General features: G+C 47.5%; 1 protein-coding gene across 2 annotated transcripts in view; it reads left to right on the plus strand.

Annotated features, from left to right (window-relative positions):
• Nucleotides 1–18,047, plus strand: part of SPTB (spectrin, beta, erythrocytic) — an 82,897-nt gene that overhangs the window by 41,786 nt on the left and 23,064 nt on the right. For both annotated transcript variants that reach the window (XM_006864557.1, XM_006864558.1), the window contains exons 15-24: nt 4,225–4,981; nt 5,346–5,548; nt 5,662–5,752; nt 8,442–8,588; nt 10,346–10,609; nt 10,957–11,160; nt 11,557–11,646; nt 15,189–15,467; nt 16,052–16,182; nt 17,140–17,344. In XM_006864557.1, the coding sequence (XP_006864619.1) occupies nt 4,225–4,981; nt 5,346–5,548; nt 5,662–5,752; nt 8,442–8,588; nt 10,346–10,609; nt 10,957–11,160; nt 11,557–11,646; nt 15,189–15,467; nt 16,052–16,182; nt 17,140–17,344 (2,371 nt within the window). The remainder of the gene's footprint in view (nt 1–4,224; nt 4,982–5,345; nt 5,549–5,661; nt 5,753–8,441; nt 8,589–10,345; nt 10,610–10,956; nt 11,161–11,556; nt 11,647–15,188; nt 15,468–16,051; nt 16,183–17,139; nt 17,345–18,047) is intronic.

The raw sequence follows: 18,047 nt of genomic DNA on the forward strand, positions 1-18,047 counted from the left end.
CAATGATTGTGAGGTTGGCCCTGGACCAGGCAGTGTTTCATTCTGTTGTGCATAGGGTCGCTGTAAGTTTGTACTGATGACAACAGTATTCCATGGAATTTCCATCTGTGACCTTTTGGAAGCAGATCACCAGGCATTTCTTCTAAGGTGCCCCTGGGTGGGTTTGAACAGTCAACCTTTGGGTTAGTAGTTGAACACTTTACCATTTACACCACCCAAGGACTCTTTATGTTGTTGCTGTTGTTTTTAGGTGCCATCCAGTCAGTTCCGATTCATAGCGACCCTATGTACAACAGAATGAAATACTGTCTCGTACTGCACTGTGCTCACAATTATTATGTTTGAGCCCGGTGTTGCTGTAACTATGTAAATCCATCTTGATGGGGGTCTTCCTCTTTTTCATTGACCCTCCACTTTACCAAGCATGTGTCCTTTTCCAGGGACTGGTTCCCCCTGACAACGTGTCCAAAATATGAGAGATGAAGTCTCACCAACCTTCCTTCTAAAGAGCAATCCACAGTACGTCTTCCAAAACAGATTTGTTCATTTTCTGGCTATCTATGGTATTCCAGTATTCTTTGCCAACACCCTAATTCAAGTGCATCATTTCTTCTCTGGTCTTAAATGTTATTGTTGTATGCCATGGAGTCACTTATTAGTGAGCCTGTATAGGATTTCTGAGGCTACAAATATTTACAGGAGAAGAAAACCTCATCTGTCTCCCATGGAGCAGCTGATGGATTCAAACTGCTGGCCTTGTGGTTAGCAACCCAGTGCATAACCCACTATGCCACCAGCGCCCCTTCTGGCCATATATAGACTTACTTTTTTGTCTCTGCTCACTTGCATAAGAGCAATGACTTTGCTCTGCTCGTGGCTGTATCCCAGTGCCAACGTAGTACCCAGCACAAGGCATGTGGTTGTTGCACGAGACATGCTTAGTGAATGAATGAAGAGGCCAAAATCAAATATCTTCTGGCAAGCTTGGCCCATATGAGTCATCCAGATACTTACTGAATGTGGGATCACCTGCGCTGCATACCCTGCCATTCACCAGTACTTTTCTAAAAATGTTGAGACCGAATATCAAACCATATTCACCATGTGGCCAAACCAGTACTGACTAGAATGACTCTTATGTAAAAGTGTGGCTTTGGGAGTCAGACATTGGCTCAAACTCCAGGCTATCCCCTGTGGCTGCCATTAGGCCACACCAGGAAAGACCTGGACAATCACCATGGAGCCTCAGGCCTGGAGCACAGCTACCCATGGCTCCCGAATGGACCAGGAGATTCCACAGTCCTGGAGTGCTTCACCTTCTATCATTTCACAGCGCTGTCGTACTAACTTGGAAAATAACTTATACACCTTATCCAGCCTCAGAGACTGGGAATTCACGATCTAAAAGGGGAGTGAAGTATCTTTGGGCTCTCTCTTTTCTCTCTTCTGGTATTCCTGATCTTGCTCTACCTTACCTCCCATTTTCATTGTACACCTGTCTTTCAAACAAGTCTAGCTGCTTTTGTCACACCTTGTGATTGCCCACAGTGCACTCTGTCTAGACCATCTGCCTAGTGCATTAACCTTCATTCTCTGGAAGCTGGGAATACCAAGATGAATGAGATACTCATGGCCCTCACCCTTAAATAAATCACTGTATTGTCAGCCTGGGAGACCTGGTCACTGAGGTACAGCTTAGATCATCTCTGTGAAGCCTGCCACCATCACCCCCAGTGCTCCTCCTAACTCTACTAGTCCTCTCTACCTGGAGCATGCTGTGTACATATTACTTTATACTGCAGTTATTTTATGATCTTATCTTAATTTCTTTTTAAATCATATACTCCATAAAAGCAAGGTCTGGTGTATAGCTGTATCCTCCCTGGTGGAAATTCAAGAAAGATGTGTTCAATTAGTGAATGAGCATTCAGCATACTTCAGGGTGCATGTATGTTGTAATGATGCAGAATGACTCAACCTAAGCCCAAGGGAGGTGGTATCTCTGGTACCTTGAGCCCACACTAACAGGACCTTCCAACCAAGCAACCAACCATCCATTTGTCATCCACCCAGTTTGGTTCATGGAGACCCCATGTGTTTCATTGTGGAACTGCCTGCCCTCCATTCGTTTTTCTTAGCTGTGGGCTTTTAGAAACATATCACCAGGAAACAGTCTCTAAAAGAGAGCGTATTGTATTGTATGCTATAGAACAAGCCTAGACCCTCACAGTGTCTACTAGACCTATGGGTTCAGAGCAGCACTACACTATAAGATTATGTTATCCTTTTTTATTTTTTGTTTTTAACATTTTATTGTGTTTTAGGTGAAAGTTTACATAGCAAATTAAGTTTCCCATTCAACAGTTTATACACAAATGGCTCCGTGACATTGGTGTCAGCATTCTGTCCCCACAATATGTCAGCATTCTCTCCTCCCATCCTGCCTTCACTGTTGCCATCCTTCAAGTTTCCCTGACCCTCTTTAGTTTGGGGCAGATGCTGCCTGCTTGATATGCTATAGCTGACTTTTCTATAGAGAACATTCCTTCTGGGTGTTATGGCTTATTTTATAGGCCAGTCTACTACTGTGTGGCTGAAAGGTGACCTCTGGAAGTGACTTCATTGCCAGATTAAAGGGTTTTAGGGTGATAGTCTCTATCAGCTCAGTAAGTCTGGTCTTTTTTGTGAATTTGGTTTTGTTCTATATTTTTCTCCCATTCTATTCAGGACCTTCTGTTGTGTCCCTGGTAGTAGTAACTGGACACCATCTATTCATAGTTCTTTTAGTCTCAGGCTAGAGGATGTTGTGGTTCATGTGGGCCATTATTTGTGGACTAATTGTTTCCTGGAGTCTTGGTTTCCTTCATTTTCCTTTGCTCCAGACAATAAGAGACCAATAGTTGTATCTTAGCTGGCCACTCATGAGCTTTTAAGATCTCAGATGCTACTCGTGAAACTAGGATGTAGAACTTTATCTTTATGAACTAGCTATGCTAATTGACTTAGATGTCCCCTGAGAGTTTGGTCTTTAGCCTTCAAGCCCAGTAACTCAGGCCCATAGGTGTTTGGATATGTCTAAGAATTTTCCATAACTACAGAAAACACATTCCTCACGTGCTATTATTTATTTTATAGGTCTTGGGTTCTCTATTATATATGTGAGTATGTATCTGTTTATGTAACCATTCATAAATTCTTGGTTGTTGTTTTAAATGTTACAGCATTTACTATAATTGTCTTTTATTCTTGTATACCTTTCAATGTCTTCTTTTACTTTGGTCACACTGTGCTGACTTCCCCTGTATTGTGAATTGCTTTTCCCTTCAACAGAATTGTCACACTTTCTATAAGTGATTCTCCCTCCATCCCCCACTCACCCTTGGTAACCATCAAACATTGGTGCTTTCTGTGTACAAACCTGTTCTTGACTTTTTCTCAAAGTGGTAGCATACAATATCAGTCCTTTTGTGATTGGATTGTTGCACTCAGCATACTGCCCTCCACAATCATCCACATTATAAGGTGTTTCACAGACTCATCATTATTCTTAATCTTTGCATACATAGTATTTGATCATGTGTATCGGGGGGCTTCTAAAAGTTCATGGAAAATTTCCCATTATCTTGCCATTCCATTTTTCCCATGAATTTTTTGAAGCTTCCTCTTGTACCATGTTTTATCTGTTCATCCACTGATGAACATGAATCTTATCCATGTTAATTCTAATTCATTCTCTTTCTTTTTCTTCTGCTCTTTCACTTTACCAAGATGCCTTTCTTTTAACCCCAAAGTGATTTTTTTTTTCCTTCGGGCCCTGAGGCACTTGTGATGTCACTTTGAGTATTTAAATGATTTCCTTTATGTTCTGCAGCATTCTTGAAGTTATTTGTGTGAACTTTCTATTTTCAGTATTTCACAGGAATTGGGGAAAATTGTATGTTGGCCTGAAATCCAGCCACATACATCGGCTACCTCAATGTCAAGTTCCTGTGCTGTGGTTAGACTCACATCATTGATGGCCTTATGCTGACTGAAGGGTCTGACTGGCATATATATGTCTTTGATAAAATTCGATAACTGAATTTTTCTCACCCGTAGTTTGTTTGTTAGATAATTTCTTTATAACAGGGTCTGTGGGGAAGACTCTGATGGGAAATTTGGGAAGGAGTGCCCTGTTTTCCATAGACCCCTTCACTAACTCTGGGCTCTCTCCCCGCTCTGTAGGTGGCAGGCCTTCAAGACCATGGTGTTGAAGCAGCGGGAGGCTGTGGACTCAGCCCTCCGAGTGCACAACTACTGTCTGGACTGTGAGGAGACCAGCAAGTGGATCGTGGACAAGACAAAGGTAGTAGAGTCCACAAAGGACCTGGGCAGGGACTTGGCAGGGGTCTTCGCCATCCAGCGGAAGTTGTCAGGGCTGGAGCGTGATGTGGCCGCCATCCAGGCCCGTGTGGGCAACCTGGAGCAAGAGTCGCAGCAGCTGATAGAGTCACATCCCGAGCTGAAGGAGGACATTGGCCAGCGACAAGCATATGTGGAAGAACTGTGGCAGGATCTGCAGCGAGCCCTGCAAGGCCAGGAGGCCTCCCTGGGGAAAGCCAGCCAGTTGCAAACTTTCCTGAAGAATCTGGATGACTTCCATGCCTGGCTGTCCATGGCCCAGAAGGCCGTGGCCTCTGAGGACACACCCGAGTCACTGTCAGAGGCCGAGCAGCTCTTGCAGCAGCATACAGCCATCAAGGACGAGATTGATGGGCACCATGAAAGCTACCAGCAAGTCAAAGCATCTGGGGAGAAGGTGATCCAGGGTCAGACGGATCCAGAGTACCTGCTCCTGGGTCAGCGGCTGGAGGGCCTAGACACTGGCTGGAATGCACTGTACCGGATGTGGGAGAGCCGTGGCCGTTCCCTCGCTGAGTGCCTGGGCTTCCAGGAGTTCCAGAAGGATGCCAAGCAGGCAGAAGCCATCCTCAGCAACCAGGTAGTGAGAGGGGGCATTCGGGGCTGGAGAGCAAGGGAGGCAATGAATGGTATGAGAGGCGAGTCTTCAGATGTTCTATTGGGCACAGGGACCAAATGGTACTTTCCTTAGACTTTCTCTGGCCACTAATTATGGAGGCCATTCTGTTGCTTATCATGTGCTCTTTTAGTCCTGGGTCCCAAACTATATATCCTATTTCGGGGCCAGTTAGAGTCAAAAGTGGTTACCTGCTATGTGGCTTTAGGCACACAGATTCATGGGACGCCGCCTAGGGGGCACCGTTCCTACTGTAGCTCCACCTGGAGGTGCCCTCACTTCCTTCTCATCCTGTCTTCATGCTTTGTTGGGAATCTTGCTTCAATAGGAATACACACTGACTCACTTAGAGCCCCCAGAGTCCCTTGAAGCTGCAGAGGCTGGGATCCAGAAGTTTGAAGATTTCTTGGTGTCTATGGAAAACAACCGAGATAAAGTGTTAAGTCCTGTGAAGTCTGGAAACAAACTGGTAGCTGAGGGAAACTTCAACTCAGACAAGATCATGGAGAAAGTGCAGCTCATTGAGGACAGGTACTCCCCTGCCCCCAGAGCCATAGAGGGCAGAACCCTGAAGCCAGGTTGCACTGTTGGTGCTACATGAGGCCCCCAGACTTGTACAATTGTGGCTGCGACTTCCCTTCCAGGCACAGGAAGAATGAAGAGAAAGCCCAGGAGGTCTTGGTTCTTCTGAAAGACAACTTGGCGCTACAGAACTTTCTCCAGAACTGCCAGGAGGTGAGGCTTCAGCCAGGCAAAAGCCATATTTCAAGAGAGTCTTTCAGGAGCAAAGTGCCTTAGAGGTGCTTTCTGGCTCTGGACTCCTGTGATGCCATAAGCCCTTGATGACTCTTTGATCTCTGGGCCCTTGATGACTCCTCTAGAATCTTTGAGTCTAAAATTGTTTTGTTTTGTTTTTTTCCCCAAAATCTGAATAATCAAACCTAGGACAGCATTTCTTTTCTTTTCTTTTTTTTAAGTTTTTATTGTGAATTGAGTGATAGTTTACATGGGAGAACATTGGTTTTACAGTCATTGTTTCATTGCAATGATTACAATCGCCTTTGTGTATCATCATTCAACAGTATTTGCTTCTATTCCCTCTGATTTTTTTTTTTTTTTTGGGGGGAGGGGGAGGTGATGTACACAAAAACACTCAGGAAACATTTAAACAACCAGTTAAATAATCATTTAAATAACCAAAGGGCACATTCTGCAACCCTGCCTCCTAGAAGCCAGCACATAGCCTTTCTCTTTCCATTAAGTCTAGAGTCCTCAGCTCTCCATGTCCCCATCTCTGCCTCTATCTCTGGTGTCACTGCTTCTCTGGATAGGGGCCCACATTCTGCTTGTGCTGTTCTCCCTTGATGGTCCTAGGGTCCTCTGTTCCTGCACTGTAAGATTAACTACTCCCCAATTTTTGTTTCAAAACTTCTATCTTTACAGTTGTGACAGTCAGTTAGTCATGATTAACAATTACTCACTATTGAATCATAAGAATCTTATCCTCATCTCCTTTTACCAGACCTGTCTAGATAAAATGAAAACTATTCAGTGGGGATTCTGCCTTCCCCTGCACTCTGAAACTAAACTCTCTCTTAAAAACTTGTAAGCCAGTCACTTCCCTCCCTTTAGGTAGCTAATGTCAAAGTTGCCCGTGTCTATCAACCCTGTATACAGAGGGGATAGGATTGATGCTTGATGTGGAGACTCCTTTCTTCTCAGTTGGTATTTGAGCTACTACATCTATAAGTATAGGTCAAGCTCATGAAATTGTAGCAATTTACACTTGTTTCCTTTATCAAAAAAAAAATTTTTTTTTAATCTTACTCTAGTCAAGTTCTGATCATCAAGCCATCGAAGCTAGGTTGAATGGGTATTATCTACAAGTTTGTGCATCTCCCTCACTTCATATCAGCTGGATGCTTTGCTCTCAGCTCTAGCGCTCCATGGCTATGTAGGACAGCATTTTTAAAGAGTGATCAGAAGACTGTTTATGTGGGAACCACATATAGTCTGGTCAGGGCTGACTTCATGGGTGGGGGGCCTGTGTAGACACACGGGGCCCTGTCCTGAGAAGGACCCTGCTCTTGGTTTAATGCTCTGCTGTCATTCTGACTCCTGTTGAACGTTTGTATTTTGCATCGTTGTTCTTGTTGTTATATGCCGTGGAGTCGGTTCCGACTCATAGCGACCCTGTACAGGGTTTCCTAGGCTGTAAATCTTTACAGGAGCAGAAATCCTCATCTTTCTCCCGCGGAACAGCTGGTAGTTTCGAACTGCCGACTTTGAGGTTAGCAGCCCAATTCATAATTACTATGTTACCAGAGCTCCTTAGAGCTCCTTTGTTGTTGTTAAGTGCCGTCGAGTCGTTTCTGACCCATAGCGACCCTGAACAGGGTTTCTGAGGCTGTAAATCTTTACGGGAGCAGAAAACCTCATCTTTCTCCCACGGAGCAGCTGGTAGTTTCGAACTGTTGACCTTGTGGTTCGCAGCCCAATTCATAACCACTACGCTACCAGAGCTCCTTTAGGCCCTGCAAATTAAGTAGCCAGTTCTGGCTCTAGTTAAATACATATTCTTAGGCTCTATTCAGGCCCAGATGAATCAGAATCTTAAGGGGTGAGAGAGAAAAATAATAGCATTTTAAACAGACCTCCTCTGTTTAAAGGAGGAGAACTGCTAACTCAGGGAGTCCTTGCTCAATCAGGGGCCAGCTGTGTAGAGAAGGCCTTCAATCTGTGCTCCTAGGCCCTTCCACCAATAGTACTTCCTGTGTGTGTGGAATAGGCTTTCCCTAACTGCTTTCTTGTTTTTATCTTCCTACCCCTTTCCTCTCAGCCCAAGAAACTTTGTTTTTATCTACCTCAGCCCCTGACACAAACCAGGCTTGGCATGGTGCCAAGACATCTTGGAAACATCGGGTGCTCATCACAGTTCTTCCCTCATTCTTAATTATAGGATCTTCGCATAACGTCTTCCACAGATAACATTTTCTCTATGTTTGTTAATGACTTCTCACCCTACTGCCAAAGAACGGATGTATTTATCCATCCAGTAAACACTCATTGGGTTCTTGCACTATGTCAAGACCTGTTCTAGGTTCTGGAAATATGGAGGAAATAATAAAATACCCCAGATCTCACACTAAACACACTCTGATGGGGAAGACACACCAGTGGCCATAATTTAGTCCTGGAACAGCGCAGGTTAAGCCGCCTGTGCTGGGAGTTAGGGACCCAGAGCTGGGAGTTAGGGACCAGAGCTGGGGATTAGTGCTCTCTTGTGCTCATACTTCCTCTTCTCAGCTCACTAAGTCATGTGACCTCTCCTTCTGTACCCAGGGGTGGATAGCAGGTCCTGCCCTGAGTACCAGGTCAAGGAGATACACTTGGGGATAATTAGACCTACTCTTTCTGCCCACAGCTCACTCTCTGGATCAATGATAAGCTGCTGACTTCCCAGGATGTCTCCTATGTTGAATCGCGAAACCTTCACAACCAACAGCTAAAGCACGAGGCATTTAAGAAAGACTTGGAGTCCCACCAAGGGTGGCTAGATAATATTGATGCTGTAAGTAAAACAAGTGATGGTGGGGTCTCAGCTCAGATATGTGTACCTGAATGGGGCTTCACCCAGGGTATTGACCCCCCCCCCCCCCCCCCCCCCCCCGCCCCATCCTGTAGCTTGCTGGACACCACAGAACTCCTCTAAAGAGTAATTAAAGTTTGAGAGTCTTGTTGCGCCTGGCTAGAATTGGTGACTCAGGGCAGGTTCTGAGTCTAGGCACAGTCTAGGATACTGAGGAGACCTAGCTAGAGCTTCAGGGTCCAGGGCCTCTTCACCAGGTTCCCATCATTGTCCTGCCCAGAGACAGGGGAATAATGAGGTGACCAGGGTGATCCTGGGGAACCAGAGACCCTCGCTGTATGGATGCGCAGAACCGCCAGGAATGTTCATGCACACCCCTCATAGATGGGGAACCTAAGGGCCGTCTTTAACAAACTTCCTCAGTGGTACAATCCAAAATGTGGCTGGAGTTAGATCAGGAATCCCATTCCTATGCTCCTTCTCCCTGTGGTTGTCCATGAAGAAGCAGGTACAAGGCCGTGTCACATAGTGGGTGAAGGTGCAGACTATCAGAGCTATCCAAATGATGAGGGTTAGTGGTTCCCCAAGATCACTCTGGTCACCTCATTATTACCTTGTCTCTGGGCAGGACAATGATGGGAAACTGGTGAAGAGAATGAAAGGCAAACCGGGACAAAACTTACTCTGTGTGTCTTAGTGTGGCACTGTAGGATAACCAAGGTTGGTTTGAACCACAAGGTCAGCAGTTCAAACTCACCAGTCACTCCTCAGAAACCCTATACAGGGTCTCTATGAGTCAGAATCAACTCAGTGGCATTTAACAACAACAACAATTGTGTGTCCCAGTTTCTTCATCTATAAAATGGGTAGTCATAATAGTACCTAAGGAGTTCTGGTAGCATAGTGGTTACTAATCGGGCTGCTAACCTCAAAGTCAGAAGTTTGAAACCACCAGCCATTCCGCAGGAGAAAGATGAGGCTTTCTACTCCTGTAAAGATTTACAGCCTCGGAAACCCTGTATAAGGTCTGAACTGACTCCACGGCACATAACCACGACCTATAACAGTATCTACCTGATGGCGTTGTGAGCACTAAATACTTTAAAGCTCTTAGAGCGTTGTTGTTGTTGTTAAGTGCTGTAGAGTCGATTCTGACCCATAGCGACCCTGTATAGGCTTTCCAAGGAGCTACTGGTGAGCTTGAAATGCCAACCTTGCGATTCAAATGACTTTGCAGTTTGGCGCATTAACCCACAGCGCCACACAATTATTAGGCATTCAATTAATATTAAGTATTATTATTAACATACATTCCAAGCTCTAAGTCGTATCACACCCAAAAGATACTTTTACACAGGTAATAATCAAACAAGGTAGCTTCAGAGATCACCTTAGTACACAACCTGTGGGAAGATGAGCAAGAGAGAATAGAACTGAGAGGTTTCCACACTGCATGTACTTGGGTGCTTCTATTTAGTACCAGCTGATCCTCGTCTAACAGCTTCTTATACTGCCAACCTCCTGAGCCATTTGCCCTAAACCCAGCTCTTCCTGCCTCCCCATCTATTGCAAATAACTCTGGGGGTGATAGGGTCTTTCAGTTGAGCCTCACCTTAGTTCTAGCAGGTTCTTTGCCTTACTGAGCTCGCCTCAGGGTACCACCTTGCAACCGCCTGGAGCAGAGCTGACTGAGGCCACCTTGGCCCCCAGAGAGTGAGCTCTCCTCCTTGCCCACACAGGAAGGAAAGCAGCTGATGGAAGAGAAGCCCCAGTTTGTACCCATGGTGTCCCAGAGGCTGGAAACCTTGCGCCAGCTCTGGGATGAGCTTCAGGCCATCACACAGAAGAAGGCACAACAACTGTCAGCTGCCCAGAGCTCCGACCAGCGCTTACAGAGCCATGCTGACCTCAACAAGTGGATCAGTGCCATGGAGGAGCAGCTGCGGTCGGATGATCTGGGCAAGGATCTGACCAGCGTCAACCGCATGTTGGTGAAACTAAAGGCACGCTCATGGGTTGTAGACTCAGTGTGAGAGCTAGAAGGGCTCTTGGGGAGGAATCCACAGCCTGGCAGTAAGCACTGCTTCTAGCCCTCTTGCTGAACTTGGTTTTACTTCATGCTGAAGTGTCTCTTCTCCAGCATCTGTGGGCAGGACAGGGGTACTACGTAGTTATAAAAGGGCAAGTGCCAGAGGAGGGCATGATAAGTGTGGGTATCGAGAAGGCTTCCTGGAGGGGGTGGAGCTGAAACTGGGCATTAGAGAATGGGTGAGGCACAGGAAGTGCAGAGGGAGGGGTTGCCCTGGTGCCAAGGCTGGTGCTAATCCCCTACCCCCTCCCTATGTCGCAGCGAGTGGAGGACCAAGTGAATGTGCGGAAGGGAGATGTGGAGAAGCTGTTTGCCCAGGTGCCCTCGGGAGAGGAGACAGAGGACACAGACGTGAGCATCGAGAAGCGGTTTCTGGATCTCCTGGAGCCCCTGGGGAAGAGGAAGAAGCAGCTGGAGTCATCTAAAGCCAAGCTGCAGATCAGCCGGGACATAGAGGACGAGACGGTGTGTAGGCTGCAGCTGAATGCCATCCAGAGCAGTTCTTGGTCATTTCACTCCCTTCTCAGAGGGATGCCATTACATTAAATATAAGAGTAAAATCCACGCTTTTTAAATGGCAAGTCACTTTGCCAACTTTGATGTTTACGAGCATGGTCATTGGACGAGGAAGACTTAGGTTAAGATGCAGCTCCACTATTCTGCCCTATGTGACCAGGAATGACTTATTTAAAACTACAGGTCAAAATACCAAAATATACCAATCTGTAAAATAGGGGCTAAACCCTGGCGGGTGGTTGGAAGGCACCAGGGAAACACTGTAGGCAAAACTATGACTGGCCCCTGGTGAGTTCATGGGAGAGGGTGGCCATTAGCCATCACCTTACCTTCTGGTCTTCACAGCTCTGGGTGGAAGAGAGGCTGCCGCTGGCCCAGTCAGCTGACTACGGCATCAATCTGCAAACTGTGCAGCTGTTCATAAAGAAGAACCAGGTGCGTCCTTCCTCACCTTCCAGCCTCCCTCACCCCCTCCTGGCTCTGCCCCAGCCCAGGAAGGAAAGCCCAACCGTGACCAATGCCATCAGACATCTCCCTAATTCCTGTTCCCGTTGGTAGCCATGGGTCCCCAAATGTGTTTGGAATCTCATAGCAGAAAGAGCAGGCTTTGGTAATTATAGAGAGAATTCTCAGAGGACCACAGAGGAGGGAGGGCACCACTTGGACTCCATATGGCACAGGTGAGTACGGGACCTGGGAGGCCTGCCTGGGATGTAATGTGCTTTCAAGCTTCTGAGTTTATTCACTGGCCTTGGTGAGAGGTGGCTGGCGATGCCTGGTTTCTCTTGTATAACATGCCTTGCCACTCTTCTAGGACTGAGCTTGGCATTCCGGGTATCCCCAGAGTAAGTAGGCACCATTTCTCTAGACACATGAGGAGCCTTGTGGGCCTTAAACTCTAATGCTGTTTTTAAGTATCATCGAGTCTGTTCTGACTCACAGCGACATTGTATTTCTGAGGAGCGACTGGTAGATTTGAACCACCAACCTTGCAATTAGCAATCTAGAGTTTATCCTACAGTGCCACACCAGGACTCCCAAACCAGGAAGCCATTAAACCTTGGACTTTGAGGCCTCAGAGCAGACACGCTCTGCTTTCCCAATTGGGAACTGCCTTTTTCCAAATCTAGGAAATGAGTGGATGCAGGCACTTCTTCTTCTATCAGGGTTGCAGTACCTTCCTGCCCAACCAGGAGGCTGCCAAAGACCCCCTCTCTTGGGCCAAGTGCCTCCTGTCCTTCCTGGTCTATTCTCTGGACCAGGAAGTGGAGGCAGCCCTGTCCTGAGCAAGGAGAGCCTGGGGTCTGAGAGCCCAGAGGAGAGCAGAGTGCCAATCAGCATGCAGATCCTGAGGGAAGGAAGGTCACTACAGATAGCTCTTCCTTCCCCAACACCTGCTTGCAGAGTCTTCACTGCCCAGCAAAGGGTCTGAATTTTTTCAAAGAGCTCCATCAGACCCTTCACTTCTAGTCAGGATCCAGTGAGGGACCATAGTCAATGAATGGCAAGATATGCACGAGCTGGCCTAGAGAGTGGTAGAGGGGGCTCAGTTAGCACCGCAACCTTCAGTTAAAGGGCAGTGCCCTTTAGAAGAGACCTCAGTTTCCTCAGAGTCCTTGTGACTCTGTGTAACTTCACATGTTTCAACTTCCCTGATTGGACGTGACTCTTTCAGGAATCGAGCAAGGCCTGGATGGGATTCCCCTAGCCAAGATGGGAAAGGCTACCCTAGTAAAGCCTATTTTAGACTAGCATGGCTAAAAACAGTCAACTGATAACATTTCCTCACTTAAACCCCCTCTTGCAGTAGTTCTCAAACTTCCACGTACATCAGATTCATCAACAGGTTTGGTAAAATGCAATTGAGTAGGCTCCACCTGAGATCTCCTGATCCACGGCTGGGGCCTAACTTATCTTTCTAACAAACTACAAGGTGGTGAGGGTGCTAATGCTGCTGGTTGGGAACCACTACCCTACGGGGGTCTCTGTTACAATCAGAATCAAATCCTGCAAGGTGATACAGCAGTGGGTCACAAGGCTGCACTTTAGGACCTGGGGACCTTTTAGACATATTAATGCCCAGGCCCCACCTCACATCCATTAATTTAGCATTTGGGGGTGAAGGTCTTGGCTCTGAATACGTGTGTGTGCATGTGTGAAAGATTCACAAACTACTCAGTGTGCAACCACTTTCCTGTTTGATCTAGCCCCTGCCTACCACTAAATTTCATCTCTAATCATTTTCACTCCTTTACAATATTCCAGCGGCTAGTTCCTATGCCAGGACCTTTGCACCTGCTCTTTGCTTCTGCCTGGAATACTCATTCCCCAGATCTTTGTGTGGTTTCCTCCCTTCTCCATTCGTAATTCATTCATATGTGATCTCCTCAGAAAGGCCTGCCTCCCCCTGCTACGGGAGCTCCCCACACACACACACACACACCTGGGCAGGTAGTCTCCATTCCTTTGTTGTGTCTTCCTGGTGACACCCATTGTCTGCATTTATTCATTCATGAGTACCCTCTATGCCCTTTACTCCAGTGTAAGCCTCAGGAGGCCAGGGCCTTGGTTGATCTTATTTCTATATAGTCCTGGTGTGGCTCTGTGGGCTGTTTGAACTGCAGGGTCGGTGGTTCAAGCTCACCAGTTGTTCCTTGGAAACCCGATACAGGGTCACTATGGGTCGGAATAGACTCAACAGCACCTAACAACAACAACAACATTTTCATATAGTTCCCAGCACCCAGAAAGGGTCCAGCACATAGACAGGAACTTCATAATTATCTTTTAAATAAATAAAGTCAGGGAAGAAGAAATCCTAACTAAGCACATTTCACAGGAGACTAGAAAAGAATTGGACTCTTGGTGTGGCGCTGTAGGGTAAGCACTGGACTGCTCATCACAGGTTAGTGGTTCAGGCCAACCAGCTGCTCCTCGGAAACCCTATCCAAGGTTATGAATTGAAACTGACTTCACAGCATTCAACAGCAACAGAAAAGAATTGCTTAAAAAGAGAGAGACAAAAACATATTTTTAGGGTACCCTGAAGAGGTCCCAAGATCTCAGGAAAGTGAGGAGGCAGATGGTGGTAACATTACGAATGGTTGCCTGTAACTGCAGAGACCACAGGAAACCGTCAAAATCAAGATTCAGAGCAGAGAGTGTAGAAATGCCCATGAGCAGGTTGGGTGCCTTGTGGAGAGTACTATTTAATAAGTACTTAAAGTGCTGACCGCCACTGTTTTCCCATGTGGACTGCCCTTGCCCTGCCCTCCAGGCAGTTCTGAAGATCTGGGGAAATTATACAATAGAGGACATAAGGCATAAACAGTCCAAGGGTCCACATGGAAGAAGCAAGCAGGCCTGGGCCTCTCGGACCCAGAAAGTGAGCATCACGTGTGTCGAGTTCTCCTGAAGAAAGGTGACCCACTCACCAGAGTGGGAGGAAAATGTTGTTTGTATGACCACAGGCTGAAACAGGAAACAGTACATGCAGAATATACCTCAGCAAGATGTGAAAAATAGAAATGGTGGGAGAAATCTCAATTCTGAACAATGGCAAATGTCTACTGTTCCTTTAGATGGAGCAAAAGTTGCTAAAATGAGATTTAATCATAAAGGGCCATTTACAAATTAACTCTCCTTTCCTCTCACAAATACACTTAAAAAATCAAGCCAGAGTAGAGGAAGAACCAGTAGTAAAACCAAAGCACCGGCTCTGGGATCGGGTGGAGCTGAGTTCAAGTCCCAGCTCTGTTACTCTCTGACGGTTTTACTTCCGCACCAAATTGCCTCTTCTGTGAAGTTTCCACAGAACGTGAGGCTAAGTGAGGGTAAAGAAAATTATGCTTGTGAAGGGCTCAGGGTCTGGCCCATAGTCCTCATCACCTCCCATAACAGGGAGGAGGTAGGTGGAGGTCTCCCTGCCCAGTGAGGTGGGAAGGCCCTACCTCTGAGCCCTTCCTCTCCCACTGCAGACGCTGCAGAACGAAATCATGGGTCACGAACCTCGGATCAACACAGTGCTACAGAATGGGCATCAGCTGGTGGAAGAGGCCGGGACGGACTGGGGGGATGTTGAGGAACGCCTGAAGCACCTGCAGGGCTCATGGGACACACTGCGGGAGGCAGCAGCCGGGCGTCTGCAGCGTCTGCAGGACGCCAACGAGGCCCAGCAGTACTACCTGGACGCAGGCGAGGCGGAGGCCTGGATCAGCGAGCAGGAGCTCTATGTCATCTCCTATGAGACACCCAAGGTCCGCCGGGCAGGGTGCCAGCCGGGGTTCTGGGCCCAGAGGGAGAACTGTGTGTGGGCAGTCAGTGTAATCCTTCTAGTCCAGGAGGGAAAGCCTTAGGACCGGGGGAGGGTTGTGTGTGGGGAACCCCAAGAGTCCCCCAACTCCCCCTTGGCTCAGCCTTCTCAGGATGTCCAGTCTCCTTGAGAACATGCCCTACAATGCACATACTCAATGGCAGCTTAGATTTGCTGTAACCCACGGTTCTTCCCTATTTTGTGTGGTGGTATCTACATGGGTGTTCTTTTGTCGAGGGGGTGAGAGGTGAGACAAGAGGGTCTCTAAAAGACCCTCTTGGGTCTTGGAACAGCCAGGAAGGTTAGAGCTAGAAGGAAGGGAAATTGGGGTATTGAGGGAGGAGGGTAGTTACAAACATTGCTGAGAGGGAAGAGAAGAGGAAGGAAGTGAACAGGCATGATTTTCCTGGAGAGACCCTCTGAGCCTTGCTCTCCTGCCCACCTGAGGTATCCACAGGAGCTGGACTGTAACTCCCTCCACCTGGGCCAGGCTGAGCTTGCAGCCACTCACATATTGCTGCTTCCTAGGATGAAGAGGGCGCCGTTGTGATGCTTAAGCGGCATTTGCGGCAGCAGAACACTGTGGAGGAGTATGGGAAGAACATCAAGGAGCTGGCTGGCCGGGCCCAGAGTCTGCTGTCTGCAGGCCACCCAGAGGGGTTCGTGTTACCTCCTGCGGCTCGGGTGCCACCCAATATCCACTCCAGTCAAAGTGGGGAATGTGGTGCGACCGTGTATCCCAAAAAAAGGAATTTGAGAATACACTGTTTTCTAATGACGTGGTTCCATTTTATGCTTTGGTTGTGTGCAAGTAATTTCAAGATGGGCAGGCTACAACCTTGACTAAGATCCGAGAATGAGATAGCAAAACTAAACCACCCTCTTGGTTAACCAAGAATTCCAGTCTCTCAAAGAGGTAGAATTTGCTGTGAGACCCTGAAAACGATTTTTACTTTTCTTTTTATGGTCCAGAGGTACTTCAGGACTCATAGTGTCTCAGTAGAATCATTATTTCGTGGAAAACATTACAGGGTGGAGAACATTACAACTCATCTAAACTATTCAGTTGATTGAACTCTGCATAAATGAAAGCCCAGCAGACCAGACACCTCATGCAGTCTCCCAGTCCTGCCCTGTCATTAGGGCACCCAAAGTCCCTGAAACAACTCCCAGGAGATCCCCCAAGACTGAGGCCTGGCACTGCTTCTCCTTCCTCAAGAGCTAACCAGGCCCCCCTGCTTCTGAAGCCCTGTGCTTAGATGGTGCTGCGCCCTCAGCCTCCCCAAAGGGATAACCAAGCAACTCACCATTCACCCTTTTCTCTGTAAGCTTCCCAGAGTGAGGGAGAGGTGGGAGGCACCAACTGCAGGAGGGACAGAATGACGCATTCTGTCATTCTGTCGTCTGCTGAGGCATCATGGTCTAAGCTACAAATTTGAGCTGACAGAGGGAGCCTGGCCTTCTCACTCCAACTCTTCCCCAAGGAAAGTTATTCCCATTGCTCATATCCTTCACCCACCCGCCAACCCCCTACCGCTGCCACAGGCTGCAGGGAGGAGCCTGCTGTTGGATTCCTAATTTCATTGCTGAGGACTTTTTCTTGGTTTGAATTCCAGGGAAGAGATCATCAGACTCCAGGGAAAAGTAGACAAGCAGTATGCAGGACTGAAGGATGTGGCAGAGGAACGTAGGCGGAAGCTGGACAACATGTGCAAAATGTTCCAGCTGAAGAGGGAAGCAGATGACTTGGAGCAGTGGATTACGGAGAAGGAGCTAGTGGCATCTTCCCCAGAGATGGGGCAGGACTTTGACCACGTTACTGTGAGTAGTCACAGCTGCAGCCTTACTTGTCTACCTCTAATGCAGTAGACTTCTGGTGTGGCACTGTGGATTAGCACTGGACTGTGAACCACAAGGTCAGCAGTTCAAACCCACCAGGCACTCTTCGGAAACGCTGTACAGGGTCACTATGAGTCGGAACTGACTCAATGGCACTTAACAACAACAACAATGCAGTTAAGTGTTTGACTGCTAACTAAAAGGTTAGTGGTTTGAACCCATCCAAAGGCACCTTGAGGAAAAGTCATAGCCTTAAAAACCCTTTGGAACGCAGTTCTACTCAGCTGCACATAGAAGCATCATGAGTTGCAATCCACTCAACAACTGAGTCATTTTCATTAGCAGTTTTCAGTGCTGCAGATACAAGCCAGCCATTGTTCCAGACACACACACACACACACCTGTCAATTGCAAACTGTGGCACGGAGATGCCGTCACACTCCAGTTGCATATGACCTTTGCACTCCAGGCCTGTCAGGGAAGGTGTGAGTGCAAGGCTGTGGAGGTCCCCGAGTAAAGTCTCCAGCTAGACTAGGTGGACCCCAGCCCCGCTCCTAGGCCCTGGTTACCACTTTTCTTTCTACCCCCCATCCAGCTAGACTAGGTGGACCCCAGCCCCACTCCTAGGCCCTGGTTACCACATTTCTTTCTACCCCTCGTCCAGCTAGACTAGGTGGACCCCAGC

Source organism: Chrysochloris asiatica, unplaced genomic scaffold (genome assembly GCF_000296735.1).
Source record: "Chrysochloris asiatica unplaced genomic scaffold, ChrAsi1.0 scaffold00067, whole genome shotgun sequence".
Lineage (NCBI taxonomy): Eukaryota > Metazoa > Chordata > Mammalia > Afrosoricida > Chrysochloridae > Chrysochloris > Chrysochloris asiatica.